General features: G+C 38.3%; 2 protein-coding genes and 1 pseudogene across 2 annotated transcripts; 1 reads left to right on the top strand and 2 right to left on the bottom strand.

The window, feature by feature from the left end:
• Positions 1 to 604: 604 nt before the first annotated feature.
• LOC115689692 (protein HESO1-like) lies at positions 605 to 6,411 on the bottom strand. The gene is made up of 10 exons (XM_056312581.1): positions 6,193 to 6,411; positions 6,033 to 6,090; positions 5,609 to 5,797; positions 5,143 to 5,319; positions 4,507 to 4,691; positions 3,224 to 3,319; positions 2,975 to 3,020; positions 2,558 to 2,664; positions 1,791 to 1,892; positions 605 to 1,708 (listed from the first exon to the last, which is right to left on the bottom strand). Exons 2-10 carry the CDS (start codon positions 6,049 to 6,051, stop codon positions 1,034 to 1,036), a joined length of 1,596 nt encoding a protein of 531 aa, XP_056168556.1. The 5' UTR covers positions 6,052 to 6,090; positions 6,193 to 6,411; the 3' UTR covers positions 605 to 1,033.
• A 7,232-nt stretch (positions 6,412 to 13,643) lies between these two features.
• On the top strand, positions 13,644 to 14,634 carry LOC115689693 (L10-interacting MYB domain-containing protein-like; annotated as a pseudogene).
• A 6,736-nt stretch (positions 14,635 to 21,370) lies between these two features.
• On the bottom strand, positions 21,371 to 21,676 carry LOC115689703 (auxin-responsive protein SAUR32-like). Its single transcript, XM_030615841.2, has one exon. The coding sequence runs from the start codon at positions 21,674 to 21,676 to the stop codon at positions 21,371 to 21,373; it is 306 nt and encodes a 101-aa protein (XP_030471701.2).
• Positions 21,677 to 25,656: the final 3,980 nt, after the last annotated feature.

Here is a 25,656-nt window from a genome sequence, read left to right as displayed (position 1 = left end):
CAAGAAATGAAAAAACGAAATGGTTGTCACGAAAAGTAATCCGGCGAAAGATAGACATTAAAGATCTACTTCAGCTAAGGTTTAGCGAGAAATGATTATCGGTATTTGATCGAATCGAAAAAAACAACTACAGTTTAACATTCCCATCAAATATTCGAATGCAAACTCCAGTGATAACGAAGAACCAACTTTACATGTTTTGGCGGAACTTCAAGCGTGTTTGAAATCGGTCTATTTTTCACCCGCGGGCAAGTACTTAATAACAAACTTACTGTATGCACATCTCTCGCAGAAATGAAGCAGATTGCAATGAATGATAAGTCATGAAGTACAGTTAGTTCTACAATAAAAAGTAAGGATGTCGCAACACATTCAATTCAATAGACAAAAAAATCATACCACACTGAATAATGCTACTAACCTTGATTGTTTTTGCCATCAACGAAAATTCAAACTTCAGAAGACAAACTGACCAACAACCGGGACTGTAAAAAATGGCAGCCAAAATACCTTGCTGCACTTAAGCAATAACCACAAAAAGTACATGACGGATCACAAGAGTAAGAGCACATACAACAATTCTTCTTTCTGACGAACCAAATGCTTTTATTAACAACGTTTCTTCCAATATATACAAAGCAAGAAAATCAACCTATGAAATGTTATTCGATATACAGCAAAAGCATGTCACTACCCTAAGCGGTCCACCTACCCCAATTATCAAGTGATGGATAATCTGATTCACATTACTTACCAGTTGGCAATTGAGAGAGGTGGACTAAAGATATGATGTGATGTTCCTGAGGTACCTATAAATATCTGGGTGACATGAAATCGTCCCGCTCAATTATCCAGCAGTTAAGCTGGAAAAAGAAGGCTAGCCAGAATTGTCACTTTGTACTGTACAGGTTGCCTTTACAAAGCTTTCTTGCCAACTATCAATGAATGGCAGCAATTTGACAGGATACAACATACTCAACAGAGCAAGCTAGACTTACAATCACCTGAAATGGGTGTGAAGCAGCACATGATGCTACCTGCGTATAGGTTGTGGCTGGCCCGAGTGCAGAGTACCTGTGCTCGGCCAAGGCAAGACATTGGAAGAATGTGGTTGAGCTCGAGATGCATCATAACTGAGGGAATTATAAGTAGAAACAACAGGTTGTGGTAATGCTCGATTACACCGCTCCGCAACTGCTGCAGGGTGCAGCACGGGAGGAGAAATGCAAGGAGTGATCTTACTATCCCAATTTGAATCAACCGGATGTTGATCAGAAACTGGCTGAGGTGCCACATTTTGCAAACTCTGGCCATTCACCGGTCCACTCCATCCCCAACCATTAACTTGCGTTCTTCGGTTGTTCATACAATGCCAAGCATCCCATTCTCGGGTCGTTTGTTGTCCTTGTTGTTGATTCTTAACACGTGTTTCCTCAGAATTACGACTAAATCGCATCTTCTTAATTTGATCAGGGTAATGGACAGTTGGAGAATTCGATGTTGTGGCTTCATTTTTATCTGCACTCTTTAGAGTAGGCACATCAACTGAACCAAATAATAATTCTTTTAGCTCCGCCGCTGGCATCTTCCCATCCAAAAAGAAAAGGAGGCCAATAATTGAACGATGGATGCAGTCATAAATTTTCTTGACTTCTTCCACTCCTACTGCCCTTGAAACATTTTCAGACCTTTCTGTGAAATCCTCGACCTATAAAAGAACTATTAAGAAACATCTATAGATAGGCACGCCTACAAATGTCAATTTAATAAGTTCAAGAAAGTTGGAATACACTTATCGGGCCACAACGAGAATCCCATGTTTTTGAGATCCACGATCCTTCAAACACGCTGGCACAAAGGCCTTTCTGCCAAAGTTTCTCCACTGAAGCTAGCTGCAACGGAAAAATAGAGTTGAAGTCCAGATTTGTTTCTCCAACTTGTACATTTTTTCAAGCTCGTTTTCTACTTTCTGTGAAATCGAGTCATTTCATCATGTGCCTTTACTGACACAACAAAATGCTGAGGTGACATTACTAATGTCGCAAACTTTGACATGTGACACACATGTGCTGCCTAGTTCAAGAAGCCACAAGAAATAAGCAGAGAGAGAGAGAGAGACAGGTCACCGGAGATCCTTGCCTGTCATAGAGATGATAATCTGAGTCTGTACAAGGTTCACCAGCCCTCGTCAGGGGTTGTCGTGACCATCACTCTCTCTCTCTCTCTCCACACTTTCTACTTTTTATTATTTTCTTGTGGTTCGCTAATGAGTGCCAACTAGGCACCACACCAATGCCATGTGTCAACATTTGCCACATCGGTGATGTCACTTCATCATTTTAAACCCGTATCATTAATTTCTTCATCCTCATAAGTTGGATATCCAAATTGAAGACATGGAAAAAGTTAGAGAATCAAATCTGGACTTACCCAAAAAATAAAAAATACCACCACAAGCTACTACAATTGTCATTAAATGATAATTGGTAGCAATGCACTTAAAAGGTCAAGTTTAGGGGCTTTAAACCAGCAGCTGGCAGGTAACAGATCAAATTACCTTTATCAGGAGGGCCACGAAGAGTAGAGCCAATGATTCTTCATTTGCTTTTCCATAGTTCAGAAAAGAATCAACATTCTTCCTCACATTTGCAGGATCAGTTCCGTCTGCAAGAACCCAAAGAGACTTCAATGTGGTACTGACATTGAAACTGGATGCTCAACGCTTAATAGACTATGCTGCTTAGGTCCGTTTAATTATGTAATTAAAGGTTTTACAATTGAAGACACCTGGCTGTAAGGTACTATCTAATACATACAAGGTGCTTTAAAGTTCTTCAAGTTAAGGGCTTTCGCAGGTGTTAAAAAGAAAAGTCCATCGCTAAATAAGTAGCATATTTGTATACTATTACATAGACATTAAGTATCATGTGTCATACACACTATTGCTTTTTAATGACCTGTGAGAAATTGCTACCTTTAAAGAGCACAGAAAATGGAGGTAATATAGGAGGTTGGCGAGTCTGCATGACAAAAATATTACATAAATATTTGGCTGAAAAAAAATAATAAAGTCCAACATTCAAAGACCGTCCTAAAATCTTTGAAATACATTCTTTGCATAGGTCTAAAACGTTTTATGGATTAACGGTAGCTGAAACATAACACTGGAATTAAGAGTAATTAACATATAGAAACTTGTTTCAGCATACAACCCAAGTTTTACCTGCAAGTGAAAGGCAACTAATGATATTATGGACAGAGAATTTAGAGTTCGATCCTTGGAACTGTTAATACCATTTGCTTTAGCCCAAGATTTCATCTGCATTACAGGAAAGAGATCTAATTCATCACTTATTTTTGCCAATAAATGCAGAAGTAAACATCAGAAAAGTATAAATGAAATCCACCAAACAGTAGCAAATCAATCATTAATAAAGAAAAGGTATGAGAATACAGCAAATACTATGATAATAGTTGTCAGCATCCATAAGCACCCATTGAAATCACAGATGTAGAAAAGAGTTCTTCCCAATTTTTAAACCCCAGAACACTGGAAACACAATTGAATTTATCCTTACATGGTTTAATTTGTTTTTATCCTCCCAAATTTCAAAACATTACAGAAACAGAGAGTGAATATTTTCGGTCAGAAGATAAGACATCCATTCTATCATTTTGTTACACAACTGCAATATCAATCATATTCTCCACAGCCCAAGGAATAAAATGAAACAGCAACACATTTCAGTGACACTTCCAAGTCTCATTGTCAATCTAAGAGCTGGTTTGAGATGGCTTAATTTTTTGGCTTTGTAACCTTTTGGCTTTTCGCTCTTATTTTTTCTTTTTACTGTGACTTTTTCACTTTTGACTTTTAGCTTTAACTATCACTTTTATATTCAATGAAGTGTTTGAGATTACAACTACTAAGAATTTCGTTACGTGGTTTTTCTTAAGAAACGGTAAAAGCATAGACAAAAATATGTCATAATCACTTACTTCAAAAGGACAATTATGGATGGCATCGTTCTTATTTTCCCACTAAAGCCACAAAAATGCAAAGCTCAAGGGAAGTATCTCTCTGCCTCTGGCTTTTACATTTTGGCTTTTGACTAGCTTTATATGCTACAAAAGAACGTCGAAGGAAAAGACAGAAGTGAAAAGTAGAAGTAGAGCACAAAAGGCTACCATCCAGAGAAAACAGGCTCTAAGATATTCTCATGCTCAGATTTCTGGGAAATCACAATGAGTTTCCATTCTTTACTAGCATAATCAAGGTCAACGATTGTGAAGGTAGCACTTGAAAATTTAAAGAGAAATTGGAAAAGAGAGTGGAAAGCAAGTGGTTCAATTTTTCTACACAATAACAATGGTAAGGAACACAAACAGAGCACAGACATACTTGATTGCCAGAAAGGACACTAAGGTGAAATTAGAAGCCTATTATAGGTCGTTTTTACTGAAAAATCAAACCGAAATTCCAAAATGACAAGTTTAACATATTACCAGAAAACTTAGCTTCTGAAACCTGTCATCAATTGCAGAAATAACATGGACAAGCTGCGACTTCAGAATGCCATCCCAATTCTCAACTGAAAGATCACATTCTATTCTTGTCCCATAATCAATAACTTTCACAATTGGCACCCTCGCACTCATGATAGTCTGGATGCTGGTAACATGCCCCTTCCCTGCAACATTTAAATACCATATAAAGTCACCATCAATGATAATTTCAACAAAATTTCCCAAATTATAATTGCATTGGACAACATCATCAAATTTAATACAGAGTATCTACTACTCCCTAGCAAAATAAGATAAAAAGGCAAAGATCTCAAGCCTTCAAAACACATACAGTATCTCATCTCGAACAAATAATGACAATGACAAACAGCGTTCTCTCTTATTAGAAAGGTGATGTTGTCCAGCATTTTCTATTGGTAATAATTTGCTTTTAGAACACTAGTACTTTTTATTTGAACCATAAGTTTAAATAATGGCACTTTTTATTTTGGATATCTAACTGTGAATTCCATCCAATCAAAGGTAGAAACTAACAGCAAAGATACCTTGAAGATTAGAATTACAACTACAGCAACAACTTTAAGAATGAAGAAGTAGGGACGCTAGCGAGAATACTTTGAAGAGAATAGAACTTTTTAGCAAACTTTCTAAGAGTTTGTATCTTCTTTTCCCGAGGAAACTGAACAGAAGGATTTCCAAAGTTGATGGACAAGTCAAGATCGCTTCCTGTGTTATACATATCCATCACAAACGAGCCAAATCCCACCACAGTGGGGCATTCACTTGAGTTTCCTGAAACAATTATACATCGTAAAACAGATTATTCCCTATTGCACAAGTGCACAAATTAGCGCATTCTCTTGCGTTGATATAAAATTCATCAATTTGACGTATAAACAACAATGCAGCAACAAGAGTCAATTCATCCTTCATCCTCGAATCAGCAAATAATTAAAGAAACCACATTTTTGTAGTAGGAAAGAAGAATAAGAAGAGAAGGTATGCTTCAAAAGATATTCAACAATTAAATATCTAAATTTTAAATTCATGCATATTCACATCCAATCGGGAGAGAATTTACCATATATCTCCTTCGCTATAGCATTGAAGACGCGAATTAAATCTGTTCTATTGAAACACTCAGTCGGTGTAGGGCGCCGTGCCATGTAAACATCGTCAAGGAGCTTATCAAAATCTGGAAGATGTAACGGATCGATTTTATACTTCTCCAGCTCTTTGGACTCAAACTTGCTCACCTTCTTCAGCAAAACTGAGATAGAAAGGGGAAAAAAAGAGTCAAGAAACACGAAAGCAAACTGAAGATACAACCCATTTAGCAAAAGAATCAGCAGGTCAACATTCACTGCAAAATGGGGTCATCCAATTTTCCTGCTTCAGTTCATAACACTTGCAATGAAAACTCAACATGCCAGTCCTTCCTTCAACACCGCAAATTCATAATCATTCCATAAACAATTGGACTAAAGTCGAAAGATATGCTTTACCTTTCCTGGGCAACGCCATGAAAACTCCAGCTTCATACACCACGCCACACTTCAATCCCGACAAAGCAAAAAATGAAAACTTTTCACTTGAAACAAATGTCTCAAGGCAACATTCCTTCATGCAACGCCGCGAAAATCTTTGGGCAGTAAAACCAGAACCTAAGACACTCCGCCCAGCTCAGCACAACCACCAGACATGCCAAAGCACAAATCCCGACATTTGAGAGCTCAATCCGGCGAAACTACAGGCCGCTGAGACATAAAAACCAATCAATCGAAAGAGAAAGCTAAAGCCAAGAACCAATTCAGGCAAGAAAATGCAGAAGAGCGCAGGCAATTAGGGCTTTGTTTTTTCCTCTGTACCTCGACGATGACGCTCGTACTCTCTTGAAGCTGAACCTACGACTACAAGGAAGACGAAGGGGGAAGCACGTGCACCCTGTTTTATCGCCAGAGCGGTTCAACTGAACCGGCGTTTACCGCGGTTCAATCATCGATGGACCGTTAAATGGACCCGGTTCAATGAAACACTACTGCTACTTAGGTGCGAATCAGATGAGAGAGAAGGGAAGTGGATGTATTGAATCAAGCTTGAACGTCGGGCTTAATGTGGTGCCCACGCCCATTCATAGCCTAAAAATTCACATTAAAAGAGGTAGGGAATCGGACCCATTGCCTGAGTCTATCTATCAACATAATCAGATTGCTCGACCGGTGACCGGATATATAAAGGAACATGACGTCTTCAAGTTAAATGAGGCAACGTGGAATCGATGCGATTCGATGGATAAAGTTCTCGATAGAAACTTTAAACAATTGTTCTTGAATAAATATTGAATTTAGGTTTTCACACGTCGCACGTCTATCATCCTTAATATGGATAGTTTTTGCTTGTAGCAATTAACTGGCTGTCCATATGAGCGGCAGGAGACAAAATGAATCGAATGCCATATGACTAGATGAATTAATGCACGATACAAAGTAATTATTGTGGAAGTTTATAGTCACAGTGAATAGCGAAAGAGACATAGAGAACAACGAAGGAGGCAGAAACAATGACTTTAGAGTGTTTGCGATCGCTTAACCCCAATTAGGGTTGTATGGTATGTATTTATGAAAGCGATTAATTATGATAAGGGTACATATATAAACATAATTACATAAAGATCCCATAATGTGCATAAGTTATATATTAACACTCCCTCTCAATCCGAAGTAAATGTAACAACTAAAATTGAATCTCAATAGCGTGTGTCGTCGATTAGATAGTCCCTTGGCAAAGATGTCTACCAGCTGATTTGTCGTAGGCACATAACGAACTCGTAAATCGCTGGAAGCAACCTCTCTCAAACAAAGTGAAGATTGATGTGTTTGATGCGAGCAGGAAACATGAGGTTGAGAGCAAGATAAGCGGCAAAGATGTTGTCACAATAAAGGGTGAGAGGATAAAAAACAAGGACCCCGAGCTCACAAAGTAAATGACGAATCTAAATAGTATGAGCGACACAGTCAGCAACAACACGATACTCAGTATCTATACTAAAACGGGCTACAGTGTGCTGCTTCTTGGCACTACATGAAACAATATTGGTGCTCAGAAAAACAAAAAAACCCGACATGGATTGTCGAGTATCGAAGCATCCAGCCTAGTCTGCATCCACATAAGAAGTCAATGAAGTGGGAGAACACTGCTCGATGAGCAATATATAGGTGGATGTGCCAACTAAATACCTATATATACGCTTAACAGCCTAGAGATAAGGTAATTTGGGTGGATACTTGAATTGACTAACCAAGTTCACAGCAAAACTAATATCGAGTCTAGTCAAGGACACATACTGTAGGGCACCATCCATTTGTCGATATAGCGTTGGAGAAGCGAGAAGCTCATCATCGTTACCAAACAACAAAGTCTTTGAGGCCAAAGGAGTATACACAGGCTTAACTTTAATGATGTCAAACTAGCGTAAAAGGCCATCAACATACTCGACTTGAGATATAAGTGTATCGCCATAGTGATGATGAGCCTTAATGCCAAGACAATAGTGAAGTGGATCCATATCCCTGATAGCAAATTCTTGTGAGAATTGAGTGATTAATGACTGTGACATTCCGAATTTCGACCAATTTTTGGAATTTATAAAACGTGTAATTCGTCAGTGTGCTTATAGTAAAATCTCGCCCGGGAACTGATCACTCTCGGTTATCGTTTTTAAATTGAGATTTCGCTATAATCGCATTCGATCAAATTAGGCCGTTATTTAGAGCTCGAACTTTGGTGTCGAATTTTTGGAGTTTCGTGACGAATTAAATTGGACGGTGTCGATATTATTGTGGCCAGCCTCGAGTTTGCCTAGATTAGTAGGAAAGTGAAAATTTGGACCGGGTGTGGATTTTGACCGGTAAACCTCCCTCTAGGTTTATTTTATTTAGTATCCGTTGGTTTTTCCTTAGTTTATAATTAGAATTTTTAGTGAGCCGTCAGATCGTTTTCGGGTTCGAACGTGGATCGTCGGATCGCGATAATTGCCGTTGACTCTCTCTCTCTCCCTCTCTCTCTCTCTCTCTCTCCTCTCCTCCTTTCCCGCCGAACACCCCACGCTTGCTGACCCTCACGTGCTGCTTCTTCCTCTGCATGATTACTTCTACTGCTCATGCCATTTCTGCACTTGCTGATTGTTTCTGCCTCTGTTTCTGCTGACTTGCTGCTGACTTCTTGCTGCACCTTCACGTGGGCTTTGCTGACCATTGACCCATGCTGCCCCATGCTGCTTCACGTGCTGCTTCTGTCCATCATTTTTGCTGCCGCTTCTTCTTCTTCTCTCGCTGCTTCTTCTTCACTTCTGTTGCTGCTGTTTGCTTCTTCATTTTGCTTCTTTGCTTCTTGCTTTTTCTTGCTGCCGCTCACCGACCGACCAGCTCCCTTGCTCAGCCACCCTCAGCCACCGTGAGTGCCAGGCGCTCGCCCGTCCGGCTGCGTGAGCTCGGCTCACCGCCGGAGTTGCTCTTGCCTCTTCTTCTTGGTTTGCTTGCTTAGGATTCCTAGTAAGTGGCTTCCTAACCCTTGACTAGGCTAAGGGGTGACTAATGGACATGTTAGAGATGGTTTAAGGACCGTGGATAGTTGGTTTAGTGGCTGGTTGTGCTTGGTTTGCTTGTTGGTTAATTTTCGGTAAGGTTGCTGCTGTATCGCTGGATTTTGTTATTTTTACTGTAACTTGTGTGGGCCTAATTTGAGGAAGTGTTCTTCATGAAAGTTGTTCATAACATCTTGAAGTTTGTCATATATTAAATCTGGAATTTTTGGAGATCATTTAGTTCCATTCGTAAGTCCATCTTTTGACCGAAATAAGTCTGCCGGAAATACTGTTCCTCCGACCTTCGGGTCTGTTCGAATTTTTATAAATTTTTCTAGACCTAGTTTCAAAATACTTCCTTCACAAAACTTGTTGGAGACATTTTTGGCTATGACATATAAAAATTTCAAATCGTTCTAAGGAGATTTGGTTACTACTTGAAATGCATTTTGGAAGCCGGATGGCCAGTCCGAATGAAATGTTTTATGTCCGATTTTGGATGACAAAAAGAGGTGGTTCTAGACAGAAATGGATTTTGTGTTCTTCATGAAAAATGTTCATCAAGATGTTTTGTATAACATATACAAATTTCAGAATTTTTAGAGTTGAATTACTATTTATTTCAAAGAGATTTCGGTTGTTGCGCAAACTGCCCAGAATAGCCCGAATGTGTGCAATTCCGGTTTTCTCTCTCTCGGGGACTATTCGATGTTATCGTGGCGTTTGACGGATTTAGTTGACATTGGGCTAATTTACAAAGATAAGAATTGATAATGATTGCTGAGGTGTGTGCATGGTCACGACACGTTCCGTCTAGGCGGGAGTTCTAGACGATGCCGTTGGGTACCCGGCTTGCCGGGGGGTGTTCGATCCCCAACGTTGCCGTCTGGTACCCGGCTTGCCGGGGGGTGTTCGATCCCAGACGATGCCGATCGCGGTGGAGGCCGGATCGATGCTCCTAAGTGGAATGCCGTTGGGTACCCGGCTTGCCGGGGGGTGTTCGATCCCCAACGTTGCCGTCGCCGACGTAGCGGGACGATGCCGGTTACGCCGGAAGACCGCGGGAGTTCGGTGGCCCGAGGGGTCGTTAATAATCTGGACATTTATAAACGTGTGCTATGCATTGGAGAATGCCATGATTGAATTTAATGTTGAGCACGTCTGGGTTATTAACCGTGTTATGCATGATTACGCCTTGAATTGCATTGTACAAGCTTGATGAGCAATTGGCCGTGTTATGGCGATATTCTAATGTGCAGGGCTTGTGTATGTGCCAAGGCGAGGTAAGGACGACTGTGATTGTTTATGGCACGTCGATTGTTTGAATCGCATGTTTAGAATTGTTCGGAAGTACGCTTTGGCCTAAGCGAGGCTTAGGTAGTTGCTTATTGAGAAGTGTTCTCATGGTTGTATAACCAAATCATTTCAGACCCGCGACCGTGATTGATCCGGAGACGCTGCCAGAATACTACGGGGATTGAGGATAGGTCGAGTTAGCTCATCTTTTGAGTGCCCCTTTTGGTAGAGGAGTTAAGCTTACCAACCACCCGATTCCTTGTTGTTGTGCGTGGTTCGTAGATAGTGGCCTCGTAGATGGCTTGCAAATGTATGTGTTGTAATCGATGTTATGTTTATAAAAGTGTCTTGTTAATGTGTATTCTTTGTCTCTCTACTATCCCGTTGTTTATATGTTGTTTGGAGAGTTCGAGGTTGCTTCCGCATGCGTTGCTCGTTAGTGTTTTGATTGGGTCGGCGACAAGTCCTGGGATGTCGCGTACATTACGACCACAAAGGGATGATCGCGCGCTCGTTCGGGTTCGTGGCGTGACAATGACCCTAATAAATGAAGAGTATCACTAGTGACAAAAAATATCATCAACATATAGTAGTAAATATAGACGGCCCCAAGAAGTTGTCGAAGCGATGAAACCATGCACATAGAGCCTATTTTAGACCATAGATGGCTTTTTAGAGATGACACGTGATTTGGGAACTCTGAATGAGAGAAATTAGGAGGTTGGCATATGTGAACTTCCTCATGGAGGATGTCGTGCAAGAAGACATTTTTAACATCCAGTTGATGTATGATCAATCTGGAAGAAATTGCAATAGAGAGAATAACCCGAATTGTAGTGAGTTTAATAATTGGGCTAAAGATCTTGTCATAATCCAATCTGGCCTACTGCTTAAATCCCTGTGCAACGAGGTGAGCTTCGAAGTGTTTGATAGTTCCATAGGATTTTTCCTTGACCTTAAAAACCTATTTACAACTGACTATATTCTTAAAAGGATTAGGTGGTGCAAGATCCCATTTGTGATTAGTGACTGAAGCTTTAAACTCATCCGCCATGGCCACTTTCCAACGTAGATCAAAAATGACCTTAGAGTAGCAGATCGATATCTCCTTTGTGAAAAGAGAGAGAGAGAGATTAAAAAATTTTCTGGGTTTAGAAATTCTAAATTTGTCACGAGTCTATGAAGGATGAGTGGGTAGAGAAGAAATGGAAGTAAGGGAGCTGGACAGATATATAGAGAGAATTTGCGGATCTATTATGGAAGGAATTTGGTCAGGACAGAAGTCAAGTTGGGACACAGTTAGTAAGGTCGGAGGGAGGGCCGGTGAAGGGAAGAATGAATGAAAGCAGGTTAGGTGGACCAAGAGGAAGACAGAGGCGGGTTAGGAGGTTGAGTCGAATAAGAGGAGAGAGGGACAAAGTAGGTGGAAGGAAAAATGGACTGATTGGAGGAAACAAAAGGCGAAGGGTCTAATTCAGAACCATGGGTTAAGGGACCAATATCTCAAGGATTTTGTGAAAAGGGAATATTCTATTCATTAAACCGAGCATGACGACTAATAAAAACACGATCACTTGATCGATCAAGACAACAATACCCTTTGTGATTTGACGTGTACCCGAGAAATACACATGGCATATAATGATGTGCCAATGTATGGGAGACACGAGACGGAAGAAAATAATAATAGGTACACCCAAAAATTCAAAGGAATGAGTAATCAAATTGGAATCAAAATAAACAGTGGAAATGAGAAATATTGTAGAAGATAGGAGTGGCAAGCCGATTAATAGTATAAAGAATAATGAGAAGAGTATCAACCCGATATGAAGGAAGCAATATAAGTATGGATTAATAAGGTCCGAGACATTTCGACTAAGGCTACGTTTAGGAAGGGCTTTCCCAAGGCACTTTGGGTATCCAAAGCCCCTTGAGCCAAAATTGGATGTTTGGGAAATTTTTTTTGCAAACCTCGTTAAGAGAAAGTTGGCCTTTGGAAGGCTAAAAGCCAAAGGCAGGTAGGAGGCTGCCTTGGGCATTTCAGCATTCTTGACATGCTATTAGGGAAATAATGAAATGTTTTTTCATTGCCTTTATTGCCCTCACAGACTTTATGAAATTCCAACTTTAATCTTTTAATTAGAAAACCTAGATGAAGCAGCCAGTCTCGCTCTTCTCTGAATTTGCCTCTCTCTAGTTTTGCTCCTCTTCGAGTCGCTCGCCTTTCTCGTCGCCTCTCTCTTCACCGTTTGCTTCTCTCGTGTTCGTATCTCTCTTGGTGGCCTCTCTCTTTGCTCAGAACTGAGTCGCTTACCTCTCTCTTCGCTCAGAACCCAGTTGCTCGTCTCACCTTAAATCCAGGTTCTTTTACTTTCCTTCTCATTGTGTTTTTTCTAGTTGTGATTGTTGAGTGCATGGTGATTTCATGAACGCTACTTTCAATGATGTGGTTGATTGAGTCACTACTCGAGTCATACAAAGTTTTTTATGGAGATGGACGAGTGTAAGGTATCTAGAAGTAGATTGGGGGATTCTGTTCAATGACGTTATTGGTGACCTTGTAAAATTTGGGATTGTCTTCGCTGAATGGAGAAATAAAAATATCATATTTTTCTCTGCCTTGGATGCATATGTTTCGTGTAATCCATAATAGCAGCTATCTTAGATTAGCTGCTCTAGTTTTACTTTGTTTTGACGACTTTGTTTAATTCCTAGAACGCCAAAGAGACAGCAACAGAAAAGGTTACGCAGCCATAAGCATGTAATTCTTTAGTAATTCATTCCCCTTTAGCAGTATAGCAAGCCATTGATTTTCCATTTCCATACAACGGCTATAATTATTCCTCTCTACTCTTGAAAAATCCGAATGTTAAGCACAACTTGCTTATGAATAATATATTTGCTATATATGACAATCGATGGGCTAATAGAGGTTTTCTATTTAGGGCCTTGGAACAATTAATTGGTGTAGATACTTCTTGGTAAGAACCTTTTTATAAACATAATAGGTCTCTCTCCCAATTAATTGCCCACAACCATATCTGACCTGAGGCTACCTTTATGAACACTCCACAATGATTTTGTTGGACGTCGCATTGTGTTGTAGCTTTATGTTCTATCTTTAATGTTCAGTCAAAATCTACATACACATGTGTTCATTCATGTTTACAGAATTGGGTCATAGTTAATCTCTTTTGTTTGCATTTTTCAAATGTGTTCATGGTTATTCTATTGGAAGATGGTAAGTTCATCAAAGGAAAAGGCATATTGGAGCCTAGACGATGTAGAAACTTTTTGTCAATTGTGCATTGAACAAATTGAAAAAGGCAATTATCTAGCAAGCAACAAAAGGGATGGATGGACAGTCATAATTAATAAGTTTGAGGAGCTGAGGAGCAAAAAGTATGATAAAAATCAAATGAAGAGTAGGTGGGATAATCTTAAGGAACAATGTAAAATATGGAAGCAATTGGTTCAAAAGGAAATAGGATTAGGATGAGATCCAAGGAAGAAAATCATTTATGCGAGTACTGAATGGTGGAAGAGAAAAATTAAGTGGTGTTTATCTCTTCTTTTGCTAATTTTTTCTAAGTTCATCTTTTAAGATATAACTCATGAAATATTCTATTATAACAAGCAAATCCTAAGCTTAAAGTTTTTCGAACGGAAGGCATACATCCGAAGGTTGAAGTTTTGTTGGATAGAATATTCCGGGGAACAGCTTCTATTGGAAGTATCATATGGAATCCTGCACAAGATCTATTCAATAATGAGGATATTAAGGCCACACAAGTTGATATTGGTGATTGTGCGAGATCTACTGATGATACTTTAGAGTGTAATGTAGATGAAAAAATTATTCAACCAAGTCAAAGTAAGAGCCATAAAAGAGCAGCGTAGAGTTCAATTGTGGCAAGCTCAAGGAAAGAAAGAAAAAAAAATTTGACTAAACCTGCTAAGATAGCATTGTAAATTGACAGACTTTGTTCAATTGTGGAAAGTAGGAGTAATGCAGCATCTTTTGCAAGGGAGTTTGATCCTTACAAGAAAATTATGCAACCATTGAAAGCCATACTTGAGATAAGCAAGACCAAAAGTTATACTTTTTTGTACTCACACATTTTGCTGAAAAGAAAGACATTAGGCAAATTTTCATGAACTTGGATGGAGATAAAGAAAATGTCGAGTGGCTCAAGTTTAAGCTGGAAGAGCATAATAGTCATTGCTAGGATGTTAGTTACTTATTTGAACTCTTTCATATGCTACATTGTTGTAATGTGAGACATATTTCCATTTGGTGATTTGCACTTTGTTTGCATTACTCGTGAACTCTATTTCTATTTATGTTCTAATGTGAAACCTGGTTTTATTTGGTGTTCTTTTGATTGGGTGAAGTTTGCATATATATGATCTAGATTATTTATCACTTTTCTTACTGTAACTCTATATTTTGTTACTTTGACCAGTTATCTTGAAAGGGAAAACCATAAAAATGAGGAAGAGAAATATTGGTAACTTGTGGGAGTCGCTCAATCTGCAATGGCTTATCAAGCAACATACAATTTCAAATAACCATGTATGACATCATCAGATATAGGAAATGCATGATTAGAAAAACTGATGAATGAAGATGCAAATCCGATATGGTGCTATTAAATGTTTAGAATGGATAAGATTGTATTTAATAATATAATGTATGACTTAGTAACACGCTATGGTCTTCAAAGAACTAGGAATATTGATGTTACAGAAATGATTGGAATAATTCTTCACATTTTAGGATATGGTCTAAGTAACAAATTAAGTCGAGAGCGCTTTCAACGTTATAGGGAAACCATAAGCAGGTACCTTAGCTTAATATTAGAAAAAGCATGTGAAATGGGAAAAAATTTGATCCAACCAACTGATAAGCAATTTAGGGAAGTTCCGGAGAAGATCAGAAATAATTGAAGATTTTATCCATATTTTAAGCTACGTTTAGATTATACAACAAAAAGGAAGAACTAAATATAAATTTCGATTACATAATGATATTTGCATTTTTGTTTTAGGATTGCATTAGAGTTATTGATGGCGCACGTATCCCAATGGTGGTACCTTTTTACTATCATATTCGTTTTATTGGTCGAAAAGAAATACCGACTCAAAATGTATTAGCAGTGTGTAATTTTAACATGGAATTTATTTATGTTTGGGCTTGTTGGGAGGGACAAGCTCGTGATACTCCTATCTTCTATGATAGGAGTACAATTTTCATTCTGGGAAACGTGATGTACAATTTCCTCATTCTCCACCAGGTTCGTTAATTATGGTTTTTGTACATTACTATGAATTAATATTGTATATGTTGATTAAATTTACATTATATTTGTATAGATAAATATTATTTAGTAGATGCCGGATATCCAAATCAAACAGGTTATATGGGGCCATACTAAGAAGTTAGATATCATTTGCTAGAAACTCAACAGGGTCCCACATCTTCAGGTTATTAGGAGGTATTCAACCGTGCTCATTCCTCGCTATGATTAGAAATTGAGCAAGCCTTTGGTGTATTGAAGGAGAAGTGAAAGATTTTAAATCATATGTCAAGTTATCCGTTTGAGAAGTAAGTGAAAATTGTTATAGGAGTAATGACTTTACACAATTATATACGAAGAAACGCCGTCAATGATAGACATTTTGCAAGAGCATATTTGGATCCTGATTATGGATATTCAGTTGACCTTGATGATGTAAATGACAGGGTTAGTGCTTCAAATGATAATTTATTTTCTGACATGATACGTTTATGTGATCGAATAGCCAAGAGTTTAGTAAACACTTAAGGATGCTTGTAAATTTTAATGATAATCTATTTTTTTTTCTAGATGCATATATGACCATCTTTATTATAATGAAATTACTTTCTTTTTAACTTTGATATGGTTTTTTTATAAATAAATTTGTTAATATATCTCTTTTACATTACTCTCAATGCAAAAACATAAAAGTTACTATCATTATTTTTTTCAATTTTAAAAAAATTAAAATTAAAAAAAAACTTAAATTGGCCTTACCAGAAGAGTTCCCTAATATATGTTTAGTGAACAATATTTCCCCAAAGTTGCTCTGCAAAAGCTTTCCCAAATACATCCAATGTCTGATTTTGCATTTTGACTAGCCATTTTGAGATGGGGTGTTTGGACAAGAAGACGTCGAATAATATTATTTTCATGTAAATATGTTTTGAACGAATTACTAGTATATTCACCTCCACTATCAATTTGTAAAAATTTAATTTTGGCATTGCACATATTTTCGATAAAACAATGAAAGAGAAGAAAGTGTGTAGGCACTTCAAATTTATTTTTCATGCGAAAGACCGAAGTGAACCGAGAGTAATCATTGGTGAATAAAACAAAATATTTGAAACCAAAATTAGATAAAATTAGACTCATTCATACATCAAAATAAATTATAACCAAAAGAAAAGATGCACGATGACTAACAAAACATATTGACCTAGAACTAATTAAAATTGCAACCACAACTCAAAGCTTGTTTGTTGTGATGGCCAAGATGAGCATCTCAGCGAGTGAGTGAAGCGGAGGAAGCCACATTAAAATGCAAGTGAGATGACACCAATGAATTGGAAATCGGATAAATATCGTGAGAGAAGTTAGCTTGGAGGAGAACTTTCCTTATTCGTAGGTTCTTCAAAGAAAGGGATGAACCATTAGCACAAGAATTTTTATGGCAAAGTTTAGTGACTAAGAGGAGATTGCGAGCAAGATTACAGATATAATATATAGGAGATAATAACAAAGATCAAGAACTAGTATATATAAAGGCTTTACCGACTTGCTTAATAGACAATAAATGACCATCACCAACCGAGACTTTTGTCAAATCGTAAAAGGGTCTAGAATTTAGGATTTTACCAATGTCACTACTCATGTGTGCCAACCCTCAGTTATCAAGATAACACATTGGATCAAAAGTCTTTTTAACCAAGAGAGCTGAGAAGGAGTCTAAGAAATCATTAGTGGTGAAGGCGTGGTTGAATCATTATCGACATTGTAGCGCAGTGTGCCTAGCCCCATCACAAACCTGACAAAAAAGATGAGACCTAGATCCAAGAATGCATCTCTCGTTGAATGGGGGAACACAGGGCCTCGAACCACCACAGGGCCAACCAGAGGAGGTGAAGGAGCGATCAACATAGGGGGCCAATAATGACTGCAAACTAAACCCATCATAGGAGGATTGCAAACCCGATTGATCACCGGACAACCATCCACCTTGTCCCCTACCAAATCTTCAACCCCTAGAAATACATCTAGTTCGAGACCCTCGAAGCAGTGGAATAGTGAGTGGCATGAATGATCAAAGCATGATGGATATTGGATGAAGATGGAGCATTCGATTTTTTGAGAAATCATTCTTCTTGGATGAGGAGGCGTGACTGGTCACCAAAGTAAAGAATCATAGAGTTGTTTGTGACCATGGTGACAAGGGGACCATATCAGACAAGAGCCCATTGAGGGCTTGAATCACCAAGTCCTTATCGGAGACGGTCGAGTTTCAGATGTCGAAGATAATCAAGCATGGACTGGTCGAGTTTCTTGACGGCGTTCTAAAAATCACGTATTAGTCCAATTTCTTTGGCCATGCAGGAATCAGTAAAGCGTCGTCCGAGAGCAAGCCAAATTTCTCAAGATGTTCGAAGGTCATGGACTTCATGAAAAATCTCAACTATGAGGGTCGAATTGATGAAACTACAAACGAATTGATCCGTCTTGACCCAGGTGGAATAGGATAGATTGAACACCACAATGTCATCTTGATGACAAGCTTCAATGGACAAGAAAAATATCTGTCCATATTGCCCAGCATATGGTTGCATATTAGAATAGGCTCAAATGGAGATTTCCATGGAAGATAATCGCCTGCATCAAGCTTGATGGAAAAGAGACTTGTGATGTAGGGAAGAATAAGAGACGGCGAGGCTGATTGCACAGCCGTAATTTGAGCAGTAGTAGAAATTGGAGCAATTTAGAAGAAGGAAGAAGAGGTCAAAGAGGTTGCAATGTTATTGAGAGTTGATGGGAATTTGTGGTTAACGGAAAGAAAAGATGATGGTTAAAGAGATGGAAGAGAAGAAGAAAAAATTGGAGATGCATCGGATATTGTTAATATAGCAATTGGAGCAAAAAAAAAGAGTGTCAGATTTGGGGTGGAGATGTTGGAAAATTTGATACGTTTCTTGTTCTCATGCCATGTTGACGCTTAGAGAGAGAGAGAGAGAGAGAGAGAGAGAGAGAGAGAGAGAGAGAGAGAGAGAGAGAGAGAGAGAGAGAGAGAGAGAGAGAGAGAGAGAGAGAGAGAGAGAGAGAGAGAGAGAGAGTTTATAGTGGCTTAAGCCTTGATATATATTTATAAGAGTGATTAATTACAATTAGGGTACATATAGAAACATAATTACAAAAAAAACCCCATAATACACATAATTACATATTAATAATAATATCATATACAAGACTTTACATTGAGATTCATGGTAACGGTACTATAATTTTGGGCAAAATAATAAATCCTCAAGCTACGAAATTTTTTGCATAAAATCTAAACCTAAAAATTTCGACAAGTGGTCAAGTGGATAACGCCCGGGGGCTATTGCTTTTTCTCCCGTAACATGTTGGTTTCATGCCCTGAAGTCGAGTACTGACTACCACCACCTTGGGCTTGCAAATTTGCAATTTGGTGCATCATCAGCAAGCATGTAGTCTTGATCTGATGGATCACACTTTTTTTTTGTTTATAAGAGCAAAAGTTGCTAAAGTAATAATTAAAGGAATAATACCAAATTAGTTCCTTCGTGTTGGGAGTACGCAATAGAAATCCGATATCTTTACCGAGGGAGATCGCCAAGAGAAAGCTCAAGTCCGAACCCATCAACATATCAAGTTAGACCCAACTTCACTCAAAAGCTTAAGTCAATGAGTTATAAGCCAGCTATAATATATTAACTGCTCATCACCATACCAATTCTCCGATGTGTGACTTCTCTAACATAACTCACACGTGCATCCTAATATACAGGACCACACAGATATAATTAAAAGGGGAAACCAGAGAGCGACCTCATAGATTCATCGATAATAATCGTTGCGAATTACGCTATTATCGTTTCAAAATAATCGTGAGAGTTTAAAAAATTTAGGAATGATGGAGATATATACTATGTATTACATGGTGCTAATTGTCGGGGGAAAGCAGAATTTGCGCGTTGACTAAAGCAAGAAAACAGAAGCTAATGGAAGACCTGAAGTCGGCATCTTCTGTGTACCCATCACATAGCATTTTCGAATGCAACATGGGCGTGGGCTGGCTTACACTCTGGTCCTTCAGTCTCGTTCATCGATTGCAGCATTACATTCTTTCGCCAGGTAACTGGAGCACCCACGACCACCAGTGCAACATCTTTAATTATGCCTGTACTGAAAAGATCAAATTTAATCATCACCTCGGTTTCTTTATACATGTCCTTCGTTTTCTTGATCGAATATGTCATGGCTTAAGTACATCATCGGTGGTGAATCCGACGATATGCGCTGCTGGAGAATCACACGACATGTATAACACGCACGCAAAATGGATTTCTCGCGAAAAAGCTAGGGTTGGTCCGATCATGAAAGCGCGCAAAACCAATATGTGCGAGCCAAACAATAGATCATTCCGCTCCTTGTATATAACGTACAAAGATTAAAGAATATAAGAATTCATTGGAAAATGAGGAATCAAAAGAAGAGACATACTTTTGATATAGCTAAGTGATAAATTGGATCCAAACTTGAAGCTGCTAGTTTGGCGGTTGAGAGTACATTTACGTAAGCTTAGGTTAAACCCGATAAATAATTTTATGTTGGGGAAATTTGATTGATGATGAAGAAAGGGCAGTAATTTATAATTCTTTGATTTTTTTTTTTGGTCGGAATTCTTTGATATTTTGTTGTGTGATGACAATCCATGTCCTTAAGGTGTTATTTGTCCCCACTATTGTTGCTGTCGGATTTTAAACAAATATACATCTAGGATATACACCAAAACCGTATAGTAGCCAGTTCAGCATTTATTCAATTTCTCTCTTAAAATTTTACTTTTGAACGTGTTATTAAACTTGTGTGTGAAAAGAGAAGCAAAAAATGTTGTGAAGTAGAGAGAGTTGTTGTTATTGTTATGAACAATTGTGATGAACGATGTACGATTTGGTCTAATATACAGACAACCAATCAACACATTTCTTGAAAACATGTATCTTATCCCCACCATTACCACTTTTCATAACGACCATTACCACTTTTCATGATCAACTATCACTTTTCTTTATGTCGACAATCACTTATTTTCATAATAACAAACTATTTTCATTTTGCACTAATACTAAATTCGTAAAAGGCAATTTAGTTAATTAAATAATTTTCTTCCGATTATGGAGCACTAACATGATTTGAACATATAGCATCCCTCTTTGCATTCTCGAATATCTACGCGTAAAAGTGTAAATGGTTATCTGTAACTTACATGCCGAGAGGGAGTCGGAAGATAGGCAACTTTTATTGCGGAAATCGTAGATATAGATTTCTAGATATATACCCTCAACATCATCCAACCAGCTCGAAGACGATTATACTTGTTCATATTCACCATATCTATATCTATGAGTTTGATTCACCATGCACATAAAAAAATATGAAGAGCGATGGCAATTTGTGGATGGATCAATGACATGTACTTCCCCAACTTGATCTCCTCTAAGCTCTTGCATTAAAAACTTCCTTAAAGAGAGAATCATCACCATCAAAAAGAGAAGGAGAACCCAAAGATAAAAGCTAGCTGTCTCTAAGACAAAGCAAAATCTAATATACATATCCAGCACTATATAGAGCTAATTAGAACATCACGCCCCTTGTATCATTTTGATTAACAAGAGTGGAAGGACAAAGCACCATGGAAGTGGTGGCTGTGATTTTGGTGGTGGCTATGGTGGTGGTGGCTGCCGGAAGATTCTTTCTCGATCCTCCACCGAAGATGAAGGAAATCATCCACAGAGCAAGGAAGCCGGAGTGGGCCATTCGCATGGTAACCGTAAGCCTCGTGAGCCTTGTCCAAGAGCCTCTTGAAGAGGGGATGGTAGAGATACGAGATGGGGATCACAAATCTCTCGACCCCGCCATCTTCTTCCTCCAACCCAACTTGCACCGCGAGCCACCCTTTCTTCACCTTCATCTTCTCTTGCATCTTCTTCTTCTTCTTCTTGATTGTGGCTTGTTGTGAGCAAGAGAAAGTGAACAAGCTGAACTCTAGAAATTGCGAGAGGACGAAAGAGAAGGAGAGAGGCACTTGGAATAGTGGGTGTAGGTTGTATCTGGGGAAGCTTGGGTTTGAGTTGTGGTTTCAAAGGAATAAAACGTGATTATATATAGGACGGGAATAGAGGTGGAAAGCAATAAAAGGAGAGGTGGGTATTTAGGGTTTGTCTTAAATAATTCTATTTTTTTGTGGGGAATAGAATATTTGAGTGTACGTGTGTTGGTCGTACATAATACGGAATCACACTTAATAGCTTTCTTTGGGGGAGGTGGTGGTGGTGATTCTCTTTCTAAAGTCATTTCAATAAAGCCAAGAAGAAGAAGAGAGTGTTTTGATTCTTATTTGCTTGTGCGGTCCCCTTTGCTTTTTGAGCCTCGCCCTCGGAGCGGCCGACCCCCAACTTTTTATCTCTTGAGAGCATGCCGGCTTTGATCCTTTGAGATATGCCTACTTTTGAGTATCTACCTTGATTTGACAAGAGTAAACGGTAAGAAAAAGGGATAATAACACGAATAGTTCTTAAATTTTAGCCTAATGTGCAATGTGATTCATGAACTTTTAATTCGTTCGATGTGGTCCCTGAATATTAACTTAACGTATAATATCGTTAATGAACTTTTAATTTGTTCAATATGATCCTTAAACTTTTAGTACATGTTCAAGTTAGTCCCTAGACTATATGAAAATGTTTAATATTATCTTTCCCTTAATTCAAGTCGAGGGACAATATTGAACATTTTCATATAGTTTAGGGAGTAGATTGAATATGTATCAAAACTTCAATGACCATATTGAATAAATTGAAAATTCAAGGACAACATTGTACATTGAGCTAAAGTATAGGAACTACACTGAATAAATTAAAAATTCAGAGACCATATTGCACGTTGGACTAAAGTTCAGGGCCATTTGTGTCATTTTTCCTAAGAAGAACAATTTATTAGTTAAGATGATAATCATCATCGTGTACCTTCACGATGATAATTTTTTCCCTAAGGTGATGAAATATGTTATCATGATGGTTTTGATTTGAACTCATTCCATCGTGCTTCCCTTGCGGTTGAAACGAAAGCCATCATGATATCATAGGATGGAAAGCTGGAGTTAGATTGGCGATTCGCAAAAGATGGAACTTCGATTATATATGTGGTACATGGCCAATCATACCGGTTCGTAACTAAGTTTTAAATTAAACGTGGCGAATGACCTCAATTGAAATCATCTTAGAAGTTGTATCATCTAATTGAATTTATCCTTTTAAAGATTGTGCGAGAATGAGTCGGAAGTTGAGAACCGCCGACTAGATTATTGTGACGGAACTATTTGAGTTGTATGGAATGGTTGTCGACTAAAAGTGTGTTTAGACGAGTTTCAGCTGAAAATACAAACATTTCACACTAATTTTATAATCGAGCCACAGCGAAAATTCAATTAGTTAGTACAAGAAGCACCAGTAATGTGTAAGTACAATTAGCTTAAGACAAAGCTAGAAAGTTGATTATCATGTATTCGGGAATAGGGACCAGATTGATAATTAACCTTTATCATCGTTCACGTCACTATTAAATCCAAAGGTTAAGCTATATTAGTTCCTTCGATAAACACATAAAGACCAAAATATACATACATATCGTGAAGTCAAATATAAATCACACTGCTTGTGCGATAATCTAAACTTTTTAGAGTAAATATCGGAATACTCAACTATAGGGATAAAATAAAACGATAGAAGAAAGAAAATGACTTGTTAATGCTATAGAAAATTATCGTGCATATAAAGCCAAAGCAATCATGGTCTGGACCTTTAACTTTCACTTCAATAACGAGATAACATCGTTATACTTTAACTTTTGGGCATAGTGGGTTCTGCTCACGCACCAAGACTAATTCTTTGGACCCTTATTTTGAATTAAGTGATGGTGATTAATTGATTAATTACTAATTAGCATGTTAAGATGGTAAAGCTACTAACAATCCAACAAGGATGTCAGTGAGATCATAGGTGGACACACGGCAGCAACCTTTGAACTTTCCAAAAAGACAAGGGCAATTCATCGTAATCGACACCGTGGATCTGCAGAGACTTTCCTAAATGCAAGTATGACTCAGTCAAAAGGTCTTTGTGTTCCGAGTCATGCTGATGATGAGTACGGATGTGTCCTCTCTTGCAAATGTTTTGTGGGTTTTACCAACGTCATTAATCGCTTTTTACTTTTCAGTTTTATATTATGATAATCGTCTTTTTATTTTAATTCATCAACTTGCGTCCAGTGCATGTACGTGATTAATTCCAACTTAATTTGTCATCTTGGTGTCCATTAATGGAAGTGAAGGACACATCTTCCTTTTTTGCCAAAAAAAAGAAGAGAGCTAATCAAATTTGGGGGTTTTGCATAAGTTCCTTAATTGAACGGATTCGTTAGATTTGGATATTTGAATAGCAAGCTATGCTCTCGATCTTCCTAAAGGATGTTATTCACCGTACTATTCCTCAATTTTACATATATGTACCGACATCGAGTCCTAAAAAAAAACATTTAACGCGTGACATAGTAACTTGGTGATTTTATCTTTCTACTACTGGAGGGGTTCGGTTTAATCAATCAGACATCGTCGATAAAGTCGTCGGACGAATTATATATAAATAATGTTGCTGGTAGTGTATTCTCTTGCTAGAAAAAATTTTCCTAGACGATGCTCTACGATTTTATTTAATCACATCGTCTTTACAACGAACACTCAGGCACAAAATTCACGATGGAATTCAAGACACATGCGATTATATGAAGGTGTAGAGAACATTAGGGAGAAACATAGTTCGATGAAGTATGTCGTGCATGTGTATGTCCTTTTAGGGTTATTTATTCTCAATCGTTTGATATATATTTTTCGTGTTTGATATTTCAGTTCCTGGGGATATAAATGTTTAAAAATTTAACTTGTGAAACAAAAACTTAGGTTAAAGAGATATGAATTAATCCTGGCAATTGAAGCTCCCTTTTCTTGATATAGTCAACCATATCCATCACATATGAAACTCTTTGTACGAGTGACAGCAAAACCAATCTAGCAAAATCATTAGGCTGTTCCTTCCTGAAACATGGGGCTAGTCGAGCAATTCCACCTCACAATTAGTGTCATATAACTGTAAAATTAAGGAATAGTACACATGTAAAGATCTAAAGATGATGCAATCGCAACCGGTTTTTGCTGGCACGGCAGGTACACGAACGAAATGATTTGGAAAGCCGAAGAATCAACGGGGCGGGCAGGCAGGCAGGATTCGAGCGTACTAAAGTGGAAAATCTTTTGAATTAGCAAGAGCCCTCCTCCTTTTTCACACTTTTGATTTCTCTTGACATATGCCCCTTTCTCTTTTGTGCTCGATTTCCCATAATTTAGAGAGAGAGAGAGAGAGAGAGAGAGAGAGAGAGAGAGAGAGAGAGGCAACAAATGGAAGGTGGAGATGGGTCAATGCTTTCAATCTCTGTCGAGCCAAGATTTGGGTAAGATTTTTCAAAGAGGGAATGGAAGGAAAAAAGGAATGGCCCGGGGGGGGGAGGAGGGGGAAGGATGGGACCATGCTAAAATAAAGTGCTTTGGGACAAACATATGTAGCGATTAATAATGTAAGTTGATAATGATGTGGTCGTCGATGTAATGTTGTGTGTGCGTACATATAAACATTAGATGTATTGTCGTTGATTTTTATGGAGTCCTGAGTCACCTGCCATTGGTCGGTAGTGGCGCACTCTCCTTCCTTTGGATTCCCAAAAATGCCTTGCTCCCTCTTCAAATCTCTGTGATCCACACACACCACCCTTTTTCTTATCGTGTTGCGACTGTTCTCTCTTCTCTCTTCTCTCTCTCGTGGGGTTTGTGACCTTGTAGTTAGG

The sequence above is a fragment of the Syzygium oleosum genome, unplaced genomic scaffold, assembly GCF_021117445.2.
Source record: "Syzygium oleosum isolate NSW1041296 unplaced genomic scaffold, Sole_v2.1 Sole_v2.06, whole genome shotgun sequence".
In the NCBI taxonomy this organism is placed as follows: domain Eukaryota; kingdom Viridiplantae; phylum Streptophyta; class Magnoliopsida; order Myrtales; family Myrtaceae; genus Syzygium; species Syzygium oleosum.
Note: the sequence above shows the minus strand (reverse complement) of the source record. Positions and strands in the feature narration are given on the sequence as shown.

Bases quoted from the DNA above. Each gene is read 5' to 3' on its own strand.
- LOC115689692 (XM_056312581.1), bottom strand. The intron at 5,320-5,608 runs GTAAATTCTCTC...TAATTGTTTCAG, and splicing joins TATAGCGAAGGAGATATATG to GAAACTCAAGTGAATGCCCC. The intron at 3,021-3,223 runs GTAAAACTTGGG...TTTGTCATGCAG, and splicing joins TAGTTGCCTTTCACTTGCAG to ACTCGCCAACCTCCTATATT.
- LOC115689703 (XM_030615841.2), bottom strand. From the start codon at position 21,676: ATGAAGGTGAAGAAAGGGTGGCTCGCGGTGCAAGTTGGGTTGGAGGAA.